This window comes from Otolemur garnettii, unplaced genomic scaffold (assembly GCF_000181295.1).
Source record: "Otolemur garnettii isolate 467f Iridium unplaced genomic scaffold, OtoGar3 scaffold00007, whole genome shotgun sequence".
In the NCBI taxonomy this organism is placed as follows: domain Eukaryota; kingdom Metazoa; phylum Chordata; class Mammalia; order Primates; family Galagidae; genus Otolemur; species Otolemur garnettii.
In genome coordinates this window covers 15,709,179-15,735,337 of record NW_003852402.1, presented here as the reverse complement: position 1 = coordinate 15,735,337, position 26,159 = coordinate 15,709,179, and the positions used below count along the sequence as shown (strand labels likewise).

At 48.2% G+C, this 26,159-nt stretch overlaps 1 protein-coding gene across 1 annotated transcript in view; it reads right to left on the bottom strand.

The window, feature by feature from the left end:
- NUAK1 (NUAK family kinase 1) overlaps positions 1-25,901 on the bottom strand; it is a 73,820-nt gene extending 47,919 nt beyond the window's left edge. Inside the window, exon 1 of the mRNA XM_003783283.3 lies at positions 25,586-25,901. Coding sequence (XP_003783331.1) covers positions 25,586-25,846 — 261 coding nt within the window. The 5' untranslated portion in view covers positions 25,847-25,901. The remainder of the gene's footprint in view (positions 1-25,585) is intronic.
- Positions 25,902-26,159: the final 258 nt, after the last annotated feature.

Sequence of the window (26,159 nt, the reverse complement as noted above, 5' to 3'; positions counted from 1 at the left end):
TGGAGGGGACACCTGTGCAGAGTAGGACGTGCTTTGAGGTGCGTGGCAGAGTCCGAGCAGGTCCTATGTATTTGAGGCTCTCACCAAGAGAATCTCTGCCCTCTTCCCTTCCTGGCTACTTCCCCTAAATGCTTGTGCTGACATATTCAGCCTACAGACAGTACTCTAGAACAATGTCTCCCAAACAGTAGTCACTGGGCATCATGTTAAAATGTAGATTCTGAATCCACAGGTCTGGGGTGGACTGGGATTCTGCATTCCTAGCAAGCTCCCAGGTGATGCCAACAATGCTTGTCCAGGGACACACTTTAGCTAGGACTCAGTGCTTTTTCTTTGGCCCTGACATCTCAACCTTTTTAACCCAGTGACAATATTCTCAGTGACAACAATAACATTGCTTATGCGTTAAATGTGTACCAGTGAACCTTATCTCATTTACCTACCTACTTCATTTATCTCATCCTACCTACAACCCCATTTTACAGATGAGACAAGTGAGGCCCAGGAAAGACTAAATATTGCCCACAGTCACACATTTTATAAAAAATGGAGCTAAAACCTGAGCCCACACAGGCTGAGCCCAGAGGCTACTGATTCCCAAGGCTGTGGATAAATCCAGCATGGACACCAAACATCACAAGTGACAAGAGTCACCTGGAGGATCCCAAAGGTGTCTCAAGCTAGAGAGATGGACCCCCTCTAAGCAGATGAAGTTTTACAGGATCATATGGAAGTTTCCACCCAGAAAGTGCAGCTGGGGGGCTGAGCAGCGGGGAAAAGAAACACAGTCATAAACATGGCATTAGCTTCACTTAGTGAGGACAAAGCTGCCCCCTAATCCCGGCAACACAAGCTGGCAATGTCCCTGCCATTCACAAGGTGTGACCTCACACCACCACGTTCCGCAGGAGCTGGGAGTCGGAGGCAGCGCAGGGATCTGTTCTGACAGAGGGGCCCAGAGGCTTCTACCACAGACACGGACAGCCAAGGCCAGCTTGCAGGCCAGCGTCCTGGGCGCCTGCTCTGGTCTGGGAAAGGGCACCAAGCAAGGCTCGACCACGGCCACCCTGGCCCAGCGCTCCCAGAGCCTTTTACTCAGAAAGGCTCTTCCTAACGACACCACCCCAATGCCAGCAGGGAAGCCATCTTGCCACCAACGCCCCTGACTCATTAAATTACCCTCAGCTGCTTGTGGAGGGGCCTGGCCAACACAGGACAGCATCCCAACAAGTTGCCAAGATGCGAGAGAGCCAGCTCTGCCTTGGGCCCTCAGGCCTGTCTTCCTTGTCTTGTTGGCCTGTTGATTCATGTCATTATCATGTTTGTTCAGACAGAAGCAGGTTGGAAGCCAAGTGCTGTATTAGGGAGCTCTGAGGAGAGGCACGGGTGCCAGGGAGCACGGCAGGGCTGAGTAAGAGCTTTTCCTTCAAAGAATGGCATCCCCCACTCACCACCACCAGCTCTTTCATCTTGTAAAAGGTTCTGAAAATATAATCCTCTGTAACTCAATTCCCAATCCTCTATTTCCCAAAACTCTCCACAAAAGGGGTGATAATTCTTCCAATAATACTAATTTCTCTTCTGCCATGAGAAATGTATTCTATTTCCAGGATTTAAACAGCAAAACAGATTTGTACTTGACCAGGCCAGGGCCTGCTCAGAAGGACCTCAGACAGGGCTGGGACATTTCCCTCTGCAGGGATTGTCATTCCTTGCTTTCTGGTACCTGCTCCTACCCCCAAACCCCCTTCAAGAACTGAGCTAAGAATGTCATTGTGAGTGGTAAGACTTCAAGGGAAGTGGGATTAATGACTAAGAAATCAAGGCCAGATTTACAGTCTGCATGGTGTTAGGGTTTGCAAACACAAATGCCTGTAACCGATCGGGCAAGAACCAAAGGAGCAGCCAACAGAAGGCCAGTGGACAGTTTGTGCTTGGTGGCCATGCCAGGAGTGAGTCCCAACCAGGCCGAGAAGGACAGAGTCACTAAGAAAATTCTGTTAAGAAGTGGCCAGCAGGTCACCGGCTTCAGATCCCCGGCTTGGTGTTGAGATGAGGAGGAAACCGTTTAAAAATGCAGATTCCTGGGCCCACCTTATACCTAGTGAACTGAGGTGGTAAGGGGTTCGGAGCACCTGGTATCTTTACAACCGCCCAGGTGATCCCGCTACTCTCTGAGGTTTGAGAATGGTCACCTTAAAGCAGATCAAATGTGGCCCTGACAGCATTATTCTGTAACTTAAATATGATGCAGTCATATTAAATACATACCAGACGACTGATGAAAATTAATGAACTGCCCATCTATACACAAGAGAATTCAAAACAAGCTTCTTTGAGGAAGCTCGGTGACCTGAATTAAATTGACTCCTGGCAAATGGAAAGTTTGCTCCCAAAGGATATTTCCCTGGTCCTAGCCTGAGGCGAGACTGCGGATGATGTAAGGCCACTGAAGCTGGCTGTGGATGGGTGACTTCACAGTCTGCACACGACCCGGGGCATGAAAAGGCCTCTGGTAACAAAGAGATGCTAACACACAGGCTGAAAATGCAAAGCTGTTTAGCTGAGACTGGAGTTGCCAAGCAGCTGTTTATTTTTGGACTTTCATGTTTCCGAAAGCCAAATGCACCACGAAATCAGAATTCTAAAGTGCAACTGTTTTTTCTCCCATGTTAGAATTGTCCTGGGGAGGGAGAGAAAGGGATGGGCCCCGGGGCTGAGGTTACTTACAAGTTGGACAGTATCAACTGGTAGCATCTGATCACTCCAACACTGTCTATAACACAACTTGGGTAAGCTTAAAGTTGTGCAACTTTTATGTATCAACCTTCAAACTCTGCAGAGCCTGAGCCAGGACTGCTAAGAAACCCAGCATTAGAGGCTGGGCCTGTCACCAGCCACCACAACTTGGCACCTCCAGCAAACAAAAAGTACTCAGGTGGTCATGCCACAGACTCAGCTTCCTCGTCTGCAAACAAGGATGAGACAGTACCAACCTTGCAAGGTGAATGTGGGAAGACATCAGACCGTGGCAGAATCATAAGAAGCACCATTATCATCAAGGCAGGCTGGTGCTGTAAGGGACCTTAGATTACCCTATTCCAACTTTCTCACGTTGTAGATGAGGCAACTGAGTCCCAAGGAAGTTAAAGTAGAGGCCTAAGTTCACCTAGTTAACGGCAGCACTGAAATGACAAGAGTCCTGAGTCCCACTGTATGAGGAATTACCACCCCGAGCAAAGAGTCCTTACCTAATTACTAAGCACAGCTAGCGGCAAGGTTGAAACTGCGAGAAAAGGTTCAACATTGACATAAGGAGGCAGGCTGCAGCCCCAGCAAAGTCCCCAGAACTGATGCATTATTAATAAAACAAGATGGTGAGTGACAGACACTGCTAAGCATGCTGGCAAATTATGACGTGTTTCACAGCCTGGTGCCTTACGCTGTTACCTTCACCTGACGCTGGGGACCGTCCTAACATCGCTATCCTAGGGACGCTATTTTCCAAACCAACTCAAGGCAAACCTTGCTCTAATTTCTGAAGGCTGCTTTGATATCACGCATGTATAAATGTGCTTACGCACAAAGGTGCTTATACATGTGTGATCTCCCATTATAATATTCCATTATGTCTTAATTCATTGCAAATATTGTTTTTATATATTAACGTCAGGCCTCTGCTGCGTCGGTACCCTCAGGAACAATGAGCCAGGGACAGACACAAAGCCCTAAGAGGCAAAATTAGTTTCCCGAAGGCAGAAGAAATTAGTCGGTTCAATTTAGTTGGTCCAGGTGAGCAGAACAAAGAAAAAAGAAAAGTTTTGATAATTTCTTAAGATGGTAAAACATAACACACACACAGACACAAAGAGGCATGGCTATGAGTTTCATTTTATATTTTAATCACGGATTATTTTACAGATAAGTCAAAGAGAAGATTCTTCAGAAGTTATTTTTATCCTGACAGAATCCCTTTTATTCAGAAAACTGATTTATAGCAGTTAGGGTGTGCCCAGACTTATCAGATCAGAGGGAACAATGGCGCAGGCTGCAGCCTGTCCCCCGCAGCCTCTGGAGAGCACTCGGGAGCCTCTGAGACCTCATTCATCATCTCGTCACAAGTATCCTTTTCCTTCCAAGGGATGTTCTCATTGTCCATTATTCAGAGTTAATAGGCCAGTCCCTGCTCCACAGCCCATTGCAAAATCCATCTGCGGGCTTGTCAGCACCCTAATTAGCGATCCACAGACCTGCCAGGATGTGGGGTGCTCAGGATGTAGGATGCTCATTGCCACAGCACCTCCAGCTACAAATGAGAAGCCCCAGACAATGACAGCCAGATCTCTAAGGAGCGGGTTCAGTCCCGTTTGAGCACCTCCTGCAGCCCCGTCATGTGTTGGGCTTATCAAGTCCTCAGCACTCAGTCCCTACCCTCGAGGAGACAGGGGGCAGGGATCTGTGGTCATCACAGGGATGCAAGGAGCAACCTGAGTGGGGCAGTGCACTCAAGGCTCTGGACCTCTGCCCTTGCCATTTTCTCTGCCAGGACCCCTCGGCACCCTATCTTCCGCAACTAACTTCTTCCGGTGACCAACCCCTCCAAATCCATCTCCTGCAGATATACCCTGACCCCCGCACTGAGCCACCATAATGCACAGACAGCCCCCTCTCTGCTAACCCCACTCCCCATAACTTGCAAGCTTCACTTGCACAGAGCCATTTCTGTTTTACTCACTACAGCATCTTTGGTGCTCAGCAGCTGCCTCGGGTACAACACATAGGAAGAAAAAAAAAAAGCTGTTGCTGGAGTGAACCCTACGTATTAAAATAGACCCTTAACAAACATAAAGCCATAGGGGGACGTCTGGTTATTCCACCTAACCTACACCCCAGCCACCTGCTGCGGGGTCTTCATTTACTTGCTTGTCTTTCAAGCTTTGAATCCCTTTTTGTCCCCAAAATCACTGAGTCTGAACTTCCCATCTTTCAACTGGAGATAAAAACAGTGCCCACCCCACTGGGATTCGGGGAAGACCCGCAATAACAGCTAACAGTCTTCATAGCAATCACCAGTTATCAAGTCCTGACTATGTGCCAGGCACGGGGTACCTTTCTATTAAACCTCTCAGCCTCTCTCTCATTAAATTTTTGCAAAAACCTCATTTTTTTTTTTTTAATGAACACAAACTGAGTCTGTGGGAGGTTAAGGAACATGCTCTAGAGTGCACAACTAATAAATAGGACAGCTGGGGCTTGATAACCCCAAACTATGCTCTTAAGCTCTGCACACACTGACAAGGTGAGCAGCATGGTGTCTGGCACATAGCGGGAGTTAATAAATAAGAACTGAATTAGAATATCTGGGCACAAAGGCCAACCCTAGGCCGTACTGCCCTGTCCCCACCACAAGTTTTTTAAGCCCCTATTTAAGCCACTTTCATCTTCAGAAGAATATCTCTCCCTGTTCCTTTCTGCTCCCTCTGGGGCCAGCTAAGGCAGCTGGGCAAAGGCAGAATTGGACTGGAGAATCTGGGAGGCAAGTCCCTAAAATGATGTGGTAAGGAGACAACCCCCCAGCAAGCAATTTTGGAAAATCTGCTCTGGACGAGGCACAGATCCAGGCCTATCAAATGTGACCTAGACCTGCCCGTCTAAGTGCCTCCAATCCAACTGGAGAGGGCGGTGGACACAGGGCTCCCTGCCCAGCACCCATTTACCCTTCTCTGAGGACCACCCCTGCCCCACTACACGTAGTTTGAAAGTGACCATCAATCAAAAAACTTCCACACACACACCCTGCCAACAGGAGGGCACAGGACTCTGAAGCTGGCCCAAAAGATGCTCTTTCTAAGACCTGATGACCCGCCCAGCAAGTGTCCTTCTGTGAGATGCAGGCAAACCAGGGTGCACACGCAGAGCTGGGGCCACCCGAGAAGTCCTTCCACATGTCACTTCCCACCGCCACCCCTGTGTCTTAGACTCCAAAGCAAGAATCAGTTTAAGCCAGAACGAGGTCTCACTTGACTCAACTATTTTCCTATCTCTCCTCCCCCCAAAAGTGTGTCTGCTGTCCCCTTCTCACACCACAGGACTCACACTCAACCACCGCCTTTGTGAAACGGCCCCTATGACTATTTCACTTGTCTAGTACATGAAGCAGCGCTAGTCAAAGAGCCATCTGTAGGACCCACTTGGCCACTAACGTTTATGGTGACTTCTCTAACACAAGAATACTGTATTAAATTACGGCGGGATTTTGCCTCTTTTGGGTGGGTAGGGATTCAGTAACCTGAATCCTCTGACCTACTCTGCACAGGGGTGCAGGAAGTCCAACCATATTCTCTGCCAAATAACGTTCACACCTAAAAAATATTTACCAGCCACTGTCCATCTACCTGAAACACAGTAAACATACAGCCTAACAAAAGGGAGCGTCATTCATGGCCTTAGAGTAGACTGTCACTAAATTACATGTCTGTTGAGTTGAATTGAATCAGAAAATTCTGACTATCATGTCTTAATTTTTACCACAATTATGCCTTTCTTACCTGTGCACCCACTACCACCAACCTGGCCCAGCGGATGAAGTCAGACAAACCTCCCAGATTCCAGCCTGGTCCACGTTGCTTCTGTACTTGTAGATAAGACCACAGCCCAGGCAGGCTGACCTCCCGCATAGAAGTAAACAATGCCACCTCCCTTGATTTCTCCCACCACCCCATGAAACAGGCCAGTTATTTTGCTGGAAAGGAAAAGTGCATCTAAGAAAAGAAACTCCCCAAGTGCCCTGAGGCCCTAAGAACCACACCCAAGTTTCTATCCAGGTACTTGGGTTCTGGGGCCAATGCTGCTTCCACCGGGCCACACCTGTTTCCACATTTTGTCAAATCTATGGAACCACACTGTAAAGAAGAAACATTCCGAGCCCTGGCATTGTGACGCTTCCTTTCTCTGGAGTTTAAGCCTAGGGGAAAAAATAACTCAGATATTGGATTGTTCGAATGTTGTGGAAGGTCTGGTTGGGGAACTAATCAGAACAATTCGGGTGTGCGGCTAAACAAGGACACTCCTTCCTGGATCAAGCGTTGCCTGGATGGCAATACTTCATAAGAACCATTCCCTTACAACAAAACTGTCCGATCCAGCAACCACAGGCCAGAAACATCCAGCGGAACCCCGCCAAGCTGCTTTCTGATGTATTGTACACACAAATACCAATATTCCCCAGATGTTCTCCATGTAAAACATTTGGTTTCAGACATAACTCTTCTTTCCCCAAAACTCTTACATTTGTTTAATGGACTCATACAGTTCAGCTAAAATATCCTGGAGCAGACATCTGAAGCCAGCCGGCTCCAATGTGAGCATCCCAGCTGCAGAAAAGGCGAACAAGTAAATAAGACCATCCTTCCCAAGATTTACGCTCCCTGCATCTTTAAGCAGGTCATAAAATGTAAGCTATGGATGGATAATAACGCAAGTCGCTTTCAAGTGTGTTTCTGAGTCCATCTCAGTATTAATCTAAGACTGATGTTTCAACAGAGCCTGGCTCTGGCATGCTAAAGAGGGGACTAAAGTCTGCTTCTTACTCCCTCAAAAAAGAAGTTACAAAATCTGTCACTTGAACAACCTACATCATTGAGCTAAAAGCAGTTTTCTCTTGGTTTCTATTATTGAAATATAGTAATAGATCCTTCATTCCCAAACCACTACTTATCCCTTAACCTATGATCAAAGCACAGGTAAGAGGCAGCAAAGTTGGAAATGCCTTTGACCTTGAGTCAAGAGACCCAGCCCATCTACATGCTGAGTGACCCCAATGGCCCTGATGCTGCCAGGGTGGCCCATCCTGTTACATGAGAAAGCAGAACTTCCTAGATTCTCTACCAGGCCTCATTCAGCCCTGGAGGCTCCATGAGGAAAGGAAATAAACCTTTAGAAAAGCCACCCCAAGAAATTCCACAGGATCCATGCACTAACCCCCTGGTTTTCCTACTAACACGATTCTAATGAGCTTAGTCCCAGCACATCTGCAGGGAAGCTGGGGAAATGGAACTAGAAAGCCACCAGACAGCCTGATGGCAATAAGGCACGACAACTAACTTGACCCTCAGTCGGTAACTGTTCCGCATCTGATGAGTTTTCAGTACTGAACAGGCACGATTTCTGCCACAGGGAAAAGAATTTTATCTTTCAAAAAGGTCACAGAAACGAAATGCAAGTTGATGAGGGGAAAGATGGACAAACTATAAATAGCAGATGTGAGAACTTCACAGCACACCACCAAGGACCCCTCAGGAGAAGTTATCAAAGTCATCAGGAAACAGTTTTAACTACCTTCAAGGTGCTTTGTCTCAAAGAAGCAAGTAAGTCTGCATCCACTCGAGAAAGATTTCCCTAAGAAATGCCTGCAATATTTAAGAGGACTGGGTCCTAAATGGGTGAGCTTCAATTACCTGCACAAATGTATTTAGAGCTCTCTATTATAAGTGAGTATTTCTGGCTTGGCGCCCACAGTACAGTGGTTACGGTGCCAGACACATGCACTGAGGCTGACGGGTTCGAACCCAGCTTGGGCCAGCTATAACCAACAATGACAACTGCAACAAGAAAACAGCTGGGCATTGTGGTAGGCACCTGTCGTCCCAGCTACTAGGGAGGCTGAGGTAAGAGAATCACTTAAGCCCAAGAGTTTGAGGTTGCTGTGAACTGTGATGCCACAGCACTCTACCGAGGGCGACATAGTAAGACTCTGTCTCAAAAAAAAAAAGTTCGTATTTCCACTTACCCAAAAAGCATCACAATAACCGGCATTCTACAGTCCCTTGAGCAAGGCTCACAGCAACCTGAAGTTGAACTTTCTCTGCTTATACTCACTCAATCATCCAACAACCCACCCCCATGGCAGCCCACAGAACACCTCTGCCACAAGGCCAGACAATGGTGGCACCACTGTACCTGCCCCCTCCTAAGCATAAAAAGCCCAGTTTCAGGCTTAGGTTTACTCTCATTGTTGCCAAGAAAAGGCAAACTGCAATGAGATGACGTATAGAAAACGCCCAGGATTGTGCCCGACCTACAATACATGCTCCCCACGTGCTGGCTGTTCTTATCATGCTATTATCATCATCATTAACACTTAGGCCTTTTGCAGAGGTGTGTGCGAATCGGGACGGCACAGTGAGACCTTCAAAACATGAGGCTCAGAGGATGACGGCCGGAGCAAAGAGAGAAGGAGCTAGGAGAAAGGGAGCAGCTGGAGCCTCTTTTGAGAGGCCATTTCAGGTCACCCCACTCACAGAAGTCCCTCAGAGTGTACTTCTGCAGCCCCCAGGGAATTGATTTTGCAGGACAAAATTATTTCCCCGAGATAAACAGACAGGCAAAGGTCACTACAACTGGAGCCTAGAAAGAAAACAAGCCGGCTGCCGATTTACGGGCAGCCTATGATGCAACTGAGCAAAAGCTCTTGGTCCAGGTCCAGGGCAAGGGCTGTGGACCCACCAGGCCCACGGGGAAAGAAGACCAAGGAGGGAGAAGGGAACTCACCTTCCTGTGGGCAAGGTCCGAGCTTGACCAGGTGCAGATGGGAGTGCAGACCCTTGACCCTCTCCTGACAGCAGCAAGCTCTGGTCAGTGGCTTTCACCACCGAGCAGTATATTTCAAAGACATAGAGGCCTCTTTGATATGCTGACACCTGGGTCCCCAGACAGCCTCGTGTAGTTAGCCCATTATGTTTTAAAAACGTCCCAGGTTATTCTAAATGCTCAGCCAGGGCTGGGAGCCCGTGGTGGAGGGGGGAAAGCCACTGCGGTGAGATGAGACAGACCTGAGGATTGAACTCCAGTGCTATCTTGCTCACTTGAGCACAGTAAATCTCCTCTGAGCATCACCTTCTGCAGGTGTGAAGTGAGGCTGACACAGACGTGAAGATGGTCGATGGCCTGAGTTATAACTCGGAAACGGCCTCATTTAGTGCGTCCTACAGAAGGCACCTAACTCACCGTGGCCTCTAAGTGGGAACCACTCCTTTCCTTTCACTCTTCTCTTTTCAAAAGAGTTCTCCCATGTAGGGCTGGGAGCTGTGGGCAGCTCCCAACTCTAAGAGGTTTCCTGCCTTTCTGAATGGTTAGAAAAGGATGGGGAGTGGGGCACACACACCCTTCCTGAAGAGCAGTGCTGACAGAATGGGTTGGGGACCCCTAAAACACACACACACATAGAACTGGGTGAAACCGCAAGGCTATGTACAAACTAAGTAATAAGCAGCCAGAGTGGGGGGAAATAGTCTTTAAGAGTTGCTTTACTTGTCATATCTAGAAGAAAACCTGCCTTGCATGTGACACTGTCTCAGGAAGTCTTTGCTGGTGCCTCCATCTCCGCCACCATGCCAGGTGCAAGTCTTATGCCTGCGCACGCCCCAGACACACAGCAGGCACAAGGGAATGTGTGTACGTAATTTTGCTCCTTGAGGGCAGGGATGGACATTTGGAGATTGACAGAGCTCATATCGTCTGCACGTGTTAATCCCCTAAACAAGGATTTCATAATATTCCTAAACTTTTGATTCCAAGCAACTGGCAGAAAAGGATGAAAAGCTCCCGAGGCACGCAGGAGGCAGCTGCTCACACCGGTGGCTAGAAGCAGCAGGATTGCAGCAGATCAGGCTTTGAATCCCACTTACAAAGAGCATAAACTGCATACCTCTTGGAGTGACCACGAAGATGCATTTAGGTCAGTGACTGCAGGTTTAGACTCTCACCTGGCACACAACTTCTGCTGTGTAACTGTTGGCCATGATTGTTACTCCACAGTAAGACAGCAGGACAAGAGACCTCGAGCTTTAGGCCCAAAATAAGAGCCCTCCATTTATTACAGGAGAAAGTGTAGAATGAAGAAAGTGGGGAAGTGGGTCCCCAGATGAATACGGCAACCAGCTTCCTAGAGTCTAGAGCCGTGTTTCTCAAAGTACAGAGCATGGGCCACCCCCATCACATTCAGTTGAGTTGCTTGATTAAAAACGCAAGATACCCAGGCGTCCCATTAGTCCTACCCCAGCCTTGCTGAATCAGAATCTCTGGGGTGGGTGCCAAGGATGGTGCATTTTAACAGGTACACCCAGGAGATTCATATGTCCCTGAAACTTTTTCTTTTTTTTTTTTTTTTTTTGGCAGTTTTTGGACAGGGCTGGGTTTGAACCCACCACCTCCAGCATATGAGGGCCCACGCCCTACTCCTTTGAGCTACAGGTGCTGCCATGTCCCTGAAAACTTTAAGAACCACTGCAATGAATAAGCTCCTTAACTAGAGGCCCCACGTCTGCTTGCTCATCATTCGCATAATGTCCAACCCATAGTCCACGCTCAACAAATATCAGATGAATGCGTTCAGTGGTTACAACCTGAGAAGCAGTTATCCCATTTTTTTTAAACTGCATCAGGCACATGTAAAGCAATGCTGGATCAGACAAATTGGTCCTTTCATTATGAGGTGCTTCATACACACCAGGCAATACGGCAAACATGATGAACAAGGTTGCTCAGAGATACCTACAGGCCGTAGCACGTGCCAAAGAGCCAAGCATGTCCCACACGCATTCAGCTCAGTGTCCACAGCAGGCACCAGTTCTGCCCAATAGAACTCTGTATAACAGAAACGATCTGTTCTGCACTATCCAGCGGTGGCCACTGGCCTCATGGAGCTACTGGGCAATTATAATTTGGGTGGTACAACCCAAGGAACTGAATATTTTATTTTATTATGGTTAGTTTCAACAGCCATGTGTGCCCATGTTAGACAGTGCACGTTGAGAGGCAGAGAGAGATGTTTACAACACAAGGCAACGTGATCTATGAGGAGGGGAGCAGAGAGCTCCATGTGCTATCAAATGCCTCTCACCCAATTACCAGATGCCCTAATGTTCTCTGGCTCTGGGAATTGAAAGAACAAGGTCAGGTACAAGGCATTGTACTTGGGCTGGAATTTTTATAGCCCATGATCAGTTGAAAATGGTATGCAGCCCAGCCAAGCCCCAGAGACTGCCGTGCAAGATCACACCATCGCCCGCAAAGCCGGGCCACAGCTGCCAGGGAGATCTCCTTCTTCCCCGTCATTCTGCTGATGGTCATTTTGTCCTTGGCTAGAACGTCCCACTGGGCCGGAGACACTGCACGGATTTTATGAGATTTCTTCACTTCAAGCATAAGTACGAATACAAGCCTCCTAAATTCCACCGGAAAATTGGTGGCTAATCCAAACATTTCATAAAATTAGAACTCATTGTGGGGCTGAAAGGAATTCAGACTCTGCCGCCACCAGAGAAATGCAAAATATTTGTTATAACTTCTTCCTTCATGAGCTGTTTTAAGAAGCAAGTGCTTTTACTGCTTGAAGCAAAGGGATGGGGGGGAATTTTTGTCTTCGTTTTGTTTTCTCTGCGGTTTGCAAAAAGCATCATCAGATGAATAGCCAGGGATCCCGCCTGACTCCCTAATCCCTCAACTAGCAGGGATAATAATAAACCCTCCCAATCTCAGCTGCATCTTGCCTGTAGAAAGACAGTGTTTTTCCTGGAAAAAGGAGACTTTTGCTCCTGAATTTTCTTCTTCGGCTTTAGCCCTCGAACTTTTATAGCCTGAGATTTCATTAGCAAAAGAGATACCACCATCAATCATGCCAAGCACTGTTCCAGGCAAATCAGGATACATCACTAAACAAAACTTACGAAAACGCCTGCCCTGGTGGAGCCAGGAGCGAGACAACCAGAGGAGAATTCAGCAACTGCTGCTCTGAAGCAATTTCTGGGCCAAAGCATGAAGACTCACAAAACACAGTTTCTGGAAGGGGTTAGGACATGAGCTACGAGGGAGTGGGAAGTTCCTGTGTCTCCTCTTCTCTATATCCCCATGGCCCAGGGCAGTGTCTAACACAGAGCAGGCACTCAATAAATACGCTGAATGAATAATGAATCCTAAAACAAAAATCTGGCCCAGAGCTCTCATCTTACAGAGAAGTTAGGGAAACCCAAGGAAAGGACATCACCTTGCCCAAGGTCATACAGCTTAAGTTGTGTCAATGGTGGGACCAGCACCCCAGTCCCCTGACACCAAAAACTCCACAGCCGTTCAACAAATATTACTGCCTTCCTATGTGCGCCAGGCACTGAACTAGGCACTGGGAGGATATAAATGAACAAGACACAGAATCACTGGGATCATGGAACAAACTGCTGTTTTCACAAGCATGGAGATGACTTCTCTGAGCTTTAAGTCCGGAGTCAACAGGTGCCTACCATCTTGCTAGGGCAAGGAAGAACCATAGCAGAGAGCTGCAGAAGCCTCCAAGGTTCTGTACCCAGGAGAAGTCACGGAGCCCAGTGGTTATGTCCATGAATCCTGATGTCTGATGTCAGACAGCCTAGCTCTAAATCCTGATTTGGGGCAAGGTCATTGCCTCTTGATGCCTCATCTGCAACATCAATGTGAAAATAATGCAGCTTCAAAGGCAAGAAAGCAAAGAAAGAAGTTCTATTTAGAAGAGTGCCTGGCCCCTCTCATCAGCCAGTAAATGTTCCCTGCTATTACGATTGTTGGGGAAGGATCCTCCCCTCCGTTCTAAACCTTCCTAAACAACCAAGCAGGTAGTGAAGATCTCCACTTCACTCCTCTCCTCTCCAGGATTTCCGCTACCAGCTGCCTGTCTGCCCACTCACTCACCACCCCTCCCTGGGTGTTCCACTTGAATCTGCCTGAAACACAGATATCCATTAACCAGGAGGAAATATGCAAAATGTGGCTCTCCCTGGAGTGAGCGCATCCCTGCCGTCTTTCCATCCAAACATGTTCACGTGTTAGGCTCTGAGCTCACCGGATAAATGGACCATTAGCCTCTTTCCTCCACTCCTTCTGCTAATTGATGAGAAGAGTTCAGTTCACTTTCAAACCCACTCAGAATTGCACAAGGTAATTATGTTGCATCAAGGACCGCTGAGAGCCTCTCAAAGTTTTTTGGCATCTCTTCTGATTGATACTGAGAAAGCCAAGGCTGCATAATGGAAGTGTTTGATGCAAAGTGATGAAATTGAGAGATTAAAGCCAAAAAAAAACGGGAACTCACTCTCCCTAAATGGACCAGCAGGGAAAGAGAAGTATGGACCACAAAGACTGAAAATTTACAAATGGTAAAGATTAGATGCACATTCTAGAATCAAGAGCTGGGTGAACTCCTTTGGGGCAATACCGTATTGCCTGTTGTCTCCCCCCAGTGCATAGCACTAAGAAGGAGCTCAACAAATATTTGAATTTTTTTTTTTTTTTGAGACAGAGTCTCACTTTGTCGCCCTCAGTAGAGTGCTGTGGCGTCACAGCTCACAGCAACCTCCAGCTCTTTGGCTTAGGTGATTCCCTTGCGTCAGCCTCCCGAGTAGCTAGGACTACAGGCACCCACCCCTACAGCCAGCTATTTTGTTGTTGTTGTTGTTGCAGTTTGGCCAGGGCTGGATTCAAACCTGCCACCCTTGGTATATGGGGCCAGCGCCCTATTCACTGAGCCACAGGCGCTACCCTTAAATAAATATTTTTAAACCTGCTACCTGGGAGACACAGAAGGAACCCCTACCACAAGAGAAAATGACAGAGATATTTCTCTTTCTTCTTGGGAAGCAATCTGGGGTGGCAGCTAGAGCTCAGGAAGATGTGGGTTACATGCCTGTCATCATCCCCAAGCTACAAATAGTGTGGCCCTAGGTCTTGTCTCCCGCTGTGGCCAAATGGGGACTACGATAGCATCTATCTCTTAGAATGGTTCTACAAGTTCACTGAGATGATACAGTCTCAATGCAGGGCCTGGCAAGTATAAAGTGCTCAATAGAGGTTAGCTTTATTTGTTCCTCCTTAAGGAGCAAGTTGTAATAAACATATTTATCAAGTCTTTTAAGTGAGACTGCCACAAGCATCCTTTCTCCTTGGAGAGGGCCCCTCCTAAGTCTTTTCCTCTTCCCCAGAGTCTTGCCTCCAGGCTGCCTCCAGCCTGTCACTAGGATCAAGAAGCCAAGTTCTCCCCAGATGCTGAAGGCCCCTCAATCACTGCCAAAGCCGTGGGAAGATTAAATGGTGTCTACAGGGAGAGCCTTATGCACAGCTGAGTGCAGAGGCAGCCACGAGTATCTGGCCTTACTGAAACAAAAAGTAAAGCCCCCTTGAAATCTACGTGTCTAAGGAAAGAGCAAAGATCCCTCCGAGCCACCCAGCAGAACATAAGCTTGATCTCTTCTGAATCCCAATTAAGAACAACTGACATTGACAGAGAACTGGCTCCATGTCAGGCACTGTTCCCAGTGTGTGTTATAACCATGAATCCTTATGGCAACCTAGGAGGCAAGTTCTACTATTACCTCCCATTGTACAGATGAGAAAACTGGAAGGTTCTTTTCTGTTTTACATGGATTCTAGTTTAAAATCCACCTCATCGACATATTTAAGGAAGTCACAGCTGCCTTGAGCCCAAAAGAGGGCATCCCAGGAGCCAGAGAACAGGGAAGGTGAGAAAACCTCCCCAACACCGGCCGACACTCTCCACAGGCAGACTCTCCTTCCACTTGGAAAGCAATTTTGAAAACTGAAGATACTACCCCTTCCCCCCAGCAAGGAGCCCTCTTGCCAAAAACCAAGCAATAGGAAATAAAGTCTACATTTCCCCAATTCTATTCAGCAAATCCTAGGATTTTCCTCCTATGAGCAGGGAAGGATCTTTGAGGACATTTTTTCTCAGCCCCCCAATGTACAGGTGAAGCAAGGGCATTCTCCACCAGGGCACCTGCTGCGTGCAGCCCACTGTGCCCAGGCTGCAGGAGGTACAGAGATGGACAAGACCCCCTCCTGCCCTTCTCCAGGCAGGCTATTTCCCAGACTAACACTGACTGTTCACTGTTGGACACATACTCGTCTAAGAACTTGACACATAAGTTGTCTACCCTCACAGCACCTCCCATTTCATAGATGAAGACACTGACTCACAGCCAACTATCTCGAGGTTGCACAGGAGGCTCGTGGGGGGCTCTCAAACCCAGGAAGTCTGGCCCCCGATTCTCCCTTTTCTACTCATAAATTGGACCATCAGCTTCCCTTCCACCATCTATAGGAGGCGGGGATGTGAGTGTCCTTTGGCAGCTGGGAAGGAGAAACACAGAGGAGCTGAGCCCAGGTCATAGTGAAATGACAGCAGCCAGCCAGGACTCCGTACAACCTGCTGCGCTCAAATGCTTTGTGGCCCTTAAGCCACATGAATAATTGGAGCTTGACACAGACACAAGGGCAAGGAGCCCCGTTGGAGCTACTGGGAGAAAGTACAGTCATCTGTACATCTATACCTTTCTCAAACAGGAAGCTGCTATTCGGCCAAACAGAAGAAAGTTGAGCCCTGAGCTACCCCCACCACCATTCCCTGCCCCTCCCAGGGGAGGAGCTACACCTACCGCAGCCTCCTCCTAGCTCCTTCCCACTGGAAATCTCAATATCTCTAATGAAAGTAAATGAAGTAGAATTCTTTTCTCAGGTTTAAAAGGCAGATCATGATGGTGTTTTTTTCCAGACGCACATTAACTCAGCGCTCCAGCCGGTTTATAATTCTCAAAGTACTTGATTTACAGCCCAGGGAGAAATGTTTTGAAAACCCTGCAGATGCATTTTGCATCTAAAGTTTGCAGCTCTGCAGAGCTGATCACCCCCGGGGTTTCTCAAATGGGGAGCTGGTCTCTCCGGAGCAGCCGGAGAAGGCTGCAGAGCTGGGAAGGACTGCCTGCAGGAGCAGCCACCAAGGATGGAAGCTGGGTTTGGGATGGGCTCAGCTTCCCCTCCAGCCGTGGTGCAGAGCTGCTACTGAGAGACACCTGGTGATGGATGGCAGGCACCTGCTCTGGTGATGCAGGGTGCTGCTGGGGAGGAGAGAGGAAAGAAGGGGGACAGGACCCAGGCGGCCTTCCCTGCTGCCTCCCACCCTCACAGAACTCTCCCTTGCCAGGACCGCCAGTGCCGCCTCCTTGCCAGTGATCTCACTAAGCACCCACAACACGGCTAACACCAGGCGACAGGCCAGGCTACAGCGATGTCCCTATAGAGGGACAGACAGCAGCCCTGCTGCCTTCCTGATGGAGCAGGAAAGGGAGAAAGGCTACAGATACATTATCCAACCCCCACTGTTCACGTGCCCTGAAGGAAACAGATGCAGGGCTGAGGCTGAAGAATAAGGAATGGGAGACTCAGGAGCCTCGAAGGACATGGCACATTCAGACTTGCGTCCCCACACAACCCATGGCAAGATCATAAGCAAGGACTGCCATGAGCCAAGATAAGATGGCCAAGTCCTCCATGCTAGCACTTCTCCTGGGAACAGAGGAGCTCACTGTACTTTCCAAGAGCCTACTATGCCCCAGGCTCTGCCATGGAAACTTCTGAATCCTGTTTCTGATGGCAATCCCGCTTGGTAGGACAACGGTAGCCACATTTCCTAGATGTGAAAACAGAAGCCAGAGAAAATGTGCGCATTCCCAGGATCATCTAGCTACCGAGTAGCAGGGCAAACCTTGAACCCACGTCTGCCTGATTGCACGGTCTTGATTTCTCCCTCGATACTTCATTTCCGTAATCAAACTACTGCACTGGCTCTGATTATTCTAGATATATTCATTACCTATCCCCAGATAAATTCTGGGTATGTCAATGGCGGGCCTTGTCATCTTCCTCTCTGAAAGGTCCCCCAGTGCTGGGCATGATGGTTAGTACTCATTCAACGCGATCTGATTTGTACACGCACTGGTCTTTCGTACAGTGACTTTTCACCCACAGAGTAGTGACAAGTGGTAGCTGAGAAGAATGAAGAGAAGGAGGAAGAGCCCCACCAGGGCTGCCAAATACAGATACACAGATCAGGTCATACAGGCACAGGGCAACCAGCCCAGGGACGCGTGAATGGTGTCCAGTCCACATGGCTCTCATGGGGCCACCAGCCTGCAGGGCCGCTTCAGGCCAGGACAGAAGCCTCTTCCACCTGGAGGAGGCCTTTTCCTAGTCCAGACAGAGCTGCCTTTTAGACAGGCATAGCCCTGGCTGCACTCACTGTGCACCTACTATGTGCCAGCACTGGGTGAAATGCTTAGGTGTGTTGTCTTGTGAAATCTTCTTGACAATCCACAACACAGGAGCTATTAAGACTCATAATAGCCCAAGGTCACATAACTGTCAAGGACTGGGATGGCATGTGGATGTACAAGACCTGGTTCCGGGGCTCTCTCTGTTGGTCCCAGTCGGCAGGACACTGCCCTCTGCTTCTTGCACAAAATGAGGGTGAGAGTGATGCCCCATCACAGCTTGGGCTCTGGGAGGCCTGAGAGACATGGGCTTCCACCCCCTACTCTCTAGCCGAGGTCCCAGGGTTTCTGTCAGTAACAACTTTCCTGAGGTAAAATTCATGTATCATTAATTCAGGGGTGTTCAGTTTATTCCAGGGTTGTGCAGTCCTCACACAATCAATTTTAGAACATTTTTCTTTCTTTCTTTCTTTTGTTATTATTTCAGGTTAATGTGAGGGTACCAACAACCAAGTCACAATATTTAAATTTATTAGGTAGAGTCCCATTAGGTGATGTTGAAACCTGCTGCCCCTGGTGGGCAGGGCCGGCGCTGTAACAACTGAGATGCAGTACCCCAGGCCTTAGAATATTTAATCACCCCCCCCAAAAAAGATCTCCACATCTATTAGCAGCTGCTCTCTATTCAATTCCAACCCAATTTGCCTATTCTGACTTTACATGGAAATGGAATCACACAATATGACTGTCTCCTTTCACTTAGCTCAATATTTGCAAGGCCCATCCACATTGCAGCCATGTATTAAGTACTTCATCTCTTTTTATTGCTGAATAACATTCCATACATAAGATTTCATAAACTGTAAAATAAAACTATGGAATAAATCACAAATAATATTCCATAAATAAAATGGACGTACATTTTATCCATTCATTGGTTGCTTCCACTCTGGGGGTCTTATAAAGAACGCAGCTATGAACAATTGTGTACAAGTTTCTGTGTGGACATATGTTTGCATTTCTCTTGGGGAAAACTAGAAGTGGAATTGCCCGGCCCTGATTTTAACATGCAGTTAAAAGTTTACCGAAGAGCTCCGCCGTGAAGCCAACATCTGGCTGCTCCTGGGCTGTTTCCAGGGAATTTTATCAATTCAGCCAGACTCCATTCACGGGTGGGTCATCTGGCCCAGCCCCTCCTCTTCTGAGGCCTGGGATCCTCTCATTCCTGCACTCCGCAGTGTCGTCTGGGCCAGTACAATGATAAATGCATTCTGCTTTAAAGCAGATACTTCACAAATCATAACTTACAGATGCTCCAGGACTTTCATGTGGGAAAGACAAATGAGACTTCTGCTGTCTGACTCCGGAGCCACTGAGGACAGGAAGTCATGGCCAGGAACTTGACAAGCCCTGGATATACGTCTCAGCCTAACGAACTCATGAGCAAACGTAACAGAAGGGGAATTTGTGCAGGGAAGGGACTGCCTGTCTCTGCAGACTTTGTTACGTAACCTTGTCATTCATTTCCAGCCATTGTCTTTGCTTCCCAAGAAATCTGAAAGTTCCTTGAGGTCAGGGACGATAACCTACACCCTCTATACCTCCCCAAAATACTCTTGTTCAACTGACTCAGTTCAGTTCCATCCTACAAGCCTTTGCTGAGGACCTACTATGTGTGTGGCACTTTGCAAGGCATTGACAACAGGCGACAATGTGGGACAGTGAAACAGGGCAGTGCAATATGGTAAGACACCTTGACTCAACTTCTTATCTCCTGCTGCTCCCCAGGAGATGTGAGATCAAGATACCCTGGTATGGTGTGGGTACATTTCTGTCTGCAGGCAGGGAAGTGAACCAGCTCACCCCAAGGCCTCCTAGGAATTCCAGGTCTGAGGCTGCTGGGGGAACAAAGAACTCAATGTGTGTCCAAATGGAGAGCTCCCTGGCCTGATTCATTAAGCACCCTCCTCAGGGTCCAAAAGCAGACAGCTCACCAAAAGCAGACAACTTGCTTCTGATCCTTATCTTCTCAAACCTCAACTGTTGCGAAAACCTCCCTGCTCCAAGCCAGCACGCCAATCGGATGGGCTCGAAGCCCTCTTGTGATCCAACCCCAACTCAGACACCTCTAGAGGGAGAGTGAAGGTCAAGGTCTCTGCATTCACACTGCCTGGGTCCAGACCCTGGCTCTGCTGCTGCATGTGACCTTGGGAGAGATAGTTAACCGCTCTGTGACTCAGTTTATCCATCTGGAAAATGGGACAACTGGATTGCTATGAGGATTAAGTCAGTATGTACCTGGCATGTTATAAGCACTCAGGAAGTGTTAGCTGCCTTCATTATTATTATTACTTTCAATTATTATCATCATTATTCCCCTCCTTCCTTACCACCATATCCCAGCACAAACCCTATATACCAAACCATCTGGAATTGCTCACCTTTTCTAAGCACACATGTATAAATGCCCTGGAACCTGCCCTCTGCTTGGAATGCCCCACATTTCAGTCTTCTGAAGCCCAAATCAAGGGTCATCTTCAATAGCACCAGCTCTTCCCCTTAGCTGGAGGAGGACATTCTGCCTAGTGCTACCCATGTGTCCTGGCCTCTTCTCTGTAGCCCCTTCCTGCACAGCAACAAAAAACCACCTGAGAAAAGCATCCCTCCCGCCCCATGGCTCCTCTTCTAGCACCATCGGGGAAGTACCACACCCAAATCCTGAGGTCACCAACTGCACAACACTAAGGAAGGTTCTCAATTTCTCCAGCAGCAAAGAGTTACCAGACAGCCTGGCTTGACACCATCCAGCTGTACAACTTTGGCAAGTTACTTAACTTCGCTACATGTCGTTTTCTCCATCTGTAAAATGGATCTAACTAGATCACACCTCTCATGGGGTTGTTGTGAAGTTTAAATGAGGGGAAATGTCTGTAATGCGGGACAGTGGACCCCTACACTCTCAAAACTATCAGCTGGTAGTAATAATAGCAGTGGCAATTCGGGGAGAAGGTACTCCTGCCCAGGATTAGACTCAGTCTGATGAACTAAGCTTCAATGAGCTACATTCCAACCTGAAACAGTCAAGTTCCCTGTAAGTTATTCATGGCCTACCAACTACTCCCTCTGTCTCCTCCACCAGACGGGAAGCTCCCGGGATCTTATTCATCTCCACGTCTCAGTGTTTAATATGGTGAGTAGCATATGGCAGATGGTAATAAATCTTTGTTGAACTCAACAGAATTAGTTCAATATTTGTAAGTACATTTCATCTTTGCTACTAGATTGTAAGTTTTTTGAGAGTGAGGCCTATGTCTTGCTCTAGTAAAGATTTATTTAAATGAGTGATGGGAAACTACCAAACTAAGAATAACGTTTCTTCCACCCAGCTCAGTCACTTACCAGCTGTGCAACCTTGGAAGTCACTGAACATTTCTGTGTCTTATTTTTCCCACCCCAGGATGAGAAGTTTGGCCCACATGTTCACAGTGGTCCTTTATACCCTGAAACTGAATTTGAGCCTTAGCTGCAATATGCCACCTCGTTCACATGCACCTGGTGTCCACACACCCCCTGGCTTGGTGGGCTAGGTTGCTAATATGGCTCCCTGATCTGCAATTTTCCAGCATGAGGCTCTGAGTGACTTTCGGCCAGTGCCTAAAACACCCATCACTGGTCAAACCACTTACCTTGTTAGGTAAGGATGCCTCATCACCCAAGCTAGTACCCTGGTGGCCAGGGGCACCCTGGCAGATTTCAGTCGAGGGTGACAGTCTGCCCACTGGTCTTGCCACTCCCATCCCAAACCCCTCCCTGCCTGGAAGCTTGCCTCCAGTTCACACTGCTCACAAGAGATAACCTGGTGTAGACAAAAAGATGAACTTGGCCCATCACACTGGAGGTGATCACATGACACCTCTCCCCCAGAAGCTGCTGTGTTTTGGTTTTGGATTTTTTGGCAATTTGTTCAGCCTGAAGGTTCAGGGAGTTTGGTTCAAAGAAAACACATGCCACATCATGACACAGAGGCCCTGCCCACAATTGTATCAAAACAAAAGTTGTGCAATAAACAGGCCCAAACTCTAGACTTTAGAAATGCATTCAGATCCTATCTGAATCTGGCCAACTATCTCACCTTCCTATGGGCACACTGCCCTAATTAATCTAGCATTTACATTAATTACCCTAAAGAGTTGATCCCCTACCTATCTTCTCTCTGTGTGATGCAATGCCTCTCCGATAGTCTTCAAATCTAAATGAAATCCTAAATGAAATGAGGGAAAAAAACTGAAAAAAGGAAGAATTAGACTGGTTAATTTCCCCCCTTTGAGGCTTTATAAAGATTATTTTATTCTATTCTCACAAGTCCATAAAGTTGGTACCATTAGTAGTTCATTTTGCAGATGAGGAAGCTGGGGTTTTGACAAGTTACTTAGCTTGCCCAAAGTCACTAAGCTAATAAGGGACAGATCAAGGATCTAAATGTAAGCCAGGGCTCTCGGCCTTTCTGCAAGAGTGCCTCGTTGCTGGGCTTGTTGATCTCTGGAACCAACCACTTTGAGTCCTTGTTTCATGGAGATGCTTCACCAGTGCTTGTGGGAACCTCAGGAGGATGTCTGGATCACGCAGAGGGCTGGACCAGCTGACTCCAAGCTCCTGTCTGCAACTCCCATTCCAAAGGCCCTTCCAGATGTGCAAGTTAAAGCCACAACATCTTAATTTTTTAGAAACTTCTCCCCTCTCCGAGCAGAGCCCTTGCTTTGGACAGGAATGCTGATTTCACAGCATTTCCCATAGCCCGCTACCTGGTACCCAACTTCAGCCACTCACACAGGCAAAGCCAGTTAAAACCACTGCTCCCCTTGAGGGACACTGTAAAGTGCCCTGGTTTAAATGAAAATAAAGCATCACTTCCAGGTTTACCCCAAGACCCAAAGGGCAGAATTAAGACAGTGCTTGGTCAATCCTCCTCAATAGTACCTTCAGAGCAAGTTGAGGATGTTTACTGTATCACCGGAACTGGAAGAAAACTCCAAATTCATACTTTAGATAAAAATTCTTGCTGCTCTTGACAGGTTCTGAGTCATCAGACACCATATAGGCAAGAATAACTTGCTGACCAATTTTTTTGTTTTGTGTTACTTTCTGTTCAGCCTGGCACAGGAAATTTTCCACTTGACAATTCCTGTTTCTCACTTAAGTTCTGACACCATCTGTGAGCACTGGGCCCAGCAGCCGGGAGGACTCAGGGCCAAGGGAGGACTTCCCTTCATCCAAACCTCAGTCTTCCCATCTGTTTAATGCAAGCTTTCACCAGAGGACCTTGCTCACATACTAAACTTAACCATCCAGGAGAAAGTCCCACAAAGAGATGAAACAGGTTGAGATTGCCAGTTTCTGAGTCTGGGTCTGCTGCCAGCTTCAAAATCTTTACATAATTTGGGGGTAAAACAGGAGATTTAGCTGAAATTAATAGCACAATGGGAAAATGAACTAGGGCGGGACAATAACACAGCGGGATTTCAGGCTTGCGGCTGAGAAATAATCCTCTCTCGTTCTCAGGGCGCCCCCCAGTGGCCGTTTGACTAAATCCTACCGGAATGTTACTCGTTTGTACAAATAAGACACTCACCCAAAGAGAAAGGCTCCTGACTACTGACGGGAGTCCCTCTCACTTTAACCCAGTCTGTGGATCAGACAGCTAGAATACCGGAAAAGACGCCCCACTGACGCTCAGAAAAGCATCTGCTATAAGACAATGTTTCATTCTTTCAGCCTGAGGAGGTTCCCCAGCACTTAGATGTTGGGGTCCTTTCACAGACCCCCAGACACCAGACACACCCTTACCACTCAGCAACCTCTCACATTCTCACATCCTCAACCTGCAGCCTGAACTGCGTCTGTTTTTCATTATTCTGTTTCCCAACTTCCCAGCGCGATTCTTCAACAGCTATTAAAACAACATAAGCAAGGAGCTGAGCTTAGTTTTTGCTTATTCAACATCCAGCCTGGGGAATATCACCTCAGACGAAAAGCATGAATGAAGCGCGCAATTCTCAACCTCTTCTTCCACAAACCTGAAGGTGCGTTCCCCAGAAGACATCTTTACAATCATCTCCTCTAAAATTTTCAACCTATAAAAATAGCACCTGCCCAAGGTGAATTCTCAACCACTTGCTTGCTATAGAATTTATTACAGAGGCATCTTTAAAAAAAAAAAAAAAAAAAGGATGTCTTAACTTTTCAATTAATTGATAGCAGACTTTAAACAAAATTTATGGGATAAAGTTACATCAACCTAAACATCAAAGAATGGGGGGGGGTTGAACTTTGCTGGGTCCCCATTTTTTCCACCGAACTGTCCCAGCACAAATGCAAAAGAAAAATGTCAATACCAACCTACCACTTTACTTGACAGTACACTATGCTTTTTTCCTGCAGTCATTTGTTAAGTTTATAAGCAACCCTGGACCACAAAACACACCCCCCTCAAAAGTGAATACAAGAAATCCCATAATGAGTTTCTGACTTTGGCCCTAAATCCATTAAGATACATCTGATCTGCTTCAAATCAAAGACCCATGTTAATTTTCCGCCACACACCACACAAATCTTTCTGCAACCGTCAGTCACTTTGAACCCAACTCTCTAGCCACAAGCAGTGTGGATTTCAAGGGCCCGGTCTGCAGAAAGGAAAATGACAACAACCAAGGCCAGGATGATGCAGAGAGACCCCAAGGCACTCAAGGCACTTCTTTGGAGCTGTGCAAATCATGCTGGGACCACTCTTTGGGTTTCAGCTATCACAAAGGCAGCTGGGCCAGACTGTGGAAGCAATTTAGTAGCTCTGCATCCAGGGCCTGAAACTTACTAGGATCTGCTGCAATTGAGCACAGTGCTCTGCCTGGCTACCCATGCCCTGCACATTTCAGTCATCCCAGAAGCCAGATGTAAACTGTCACAGTCCTCAAGCTTACAGTAGTCCTTATTTTTGCTCCCTCTTAAAGACAGACAGGAGTCTGCTCTCCCTTGCAGCCACAGCAGCAGCAGAGGGATGGAGCGTCTGAGCAGAAGGATGTAGGATGTGGGTAGATGGGTGGAAGCAGGGAAGGACTTGAGGTACCAGCTCTGAGCTGAGGGTGAGGTTCTTTTGGAGTTCTGGAAATAAGGCATTCCCGGACATGTCTCAATGTGTGTCCATAAGGGAAAGCCCGACGGTCCCAACGCTGCAAAGTGTTTGCAAATTCTAAAACACTACTTTGCTGCTGGGATCAATTTTGGAGAGAAAAAAAAAAATATGTGCAGACAGGATGTAACAAGTGTTGAGAGAAAGAGACACGCCTGAGTCATGGGGTGCTGGGGGGAGAGTGAGAAGTCTGTCTGGGGGATTCCCGAGGAGCCCCCCTCTCCATCTAGAGAGCCACAGGGCGCACAGACCTCCACCCCGCACGCCCTCGGTGCTCAGCCGCGTCTAGCCGGCGTCCCCCCGGGATTTCCCCACTCACCACTCGGCCTGAAAACCTCTCGGTGGCTCTCTTGACTTTGCCGTAGGTGCCTTTGCCCAGGGTCTCCTGCAGCTCGTAGCGGTGCTTCAAGTTGTGTTTATGGTGATGCCGCTTCACCCCGTGCGGCTTCCTGGGCTCCGTGGCCGCCCCCGCCACCGCGGAGGCTGCAGTCGCTCCCGCCCCCGCCTCCGGGGGAGAGCACGGAGCCCCCGGCCCCAAGTCCGGGCCGTCCCCGGCCGCGGGCGCAGCGGCCCCTTCCATGTCCAAACACCGGGTGGGCCGGGCTGCAGACGGCAGGACCGGGCACAGCGCTCGGGGTGTCCGGGTCCCTGCCGAGAGAAGCCGGGGTGCGCTCAAGGTCGCCCCCGCAGCATTGGGGAAGCGGCCCGATCCGCTGGGGCTGCGGCTGGGTCACTGGCGGCGGCGGGGACTCCACATCTGGCGCCCCGGTGCGCGCGGTTCGCGCACCGCCCCCCGGCCGCGGCGAGCTGCGGCGCGTCGGGCGAGGTGGCGGCGGTGGCAGGGTAGGCGGTGGTGTTTGCAGGAGGGAGGGGAGAGGGGTGGCTCCGAGCGC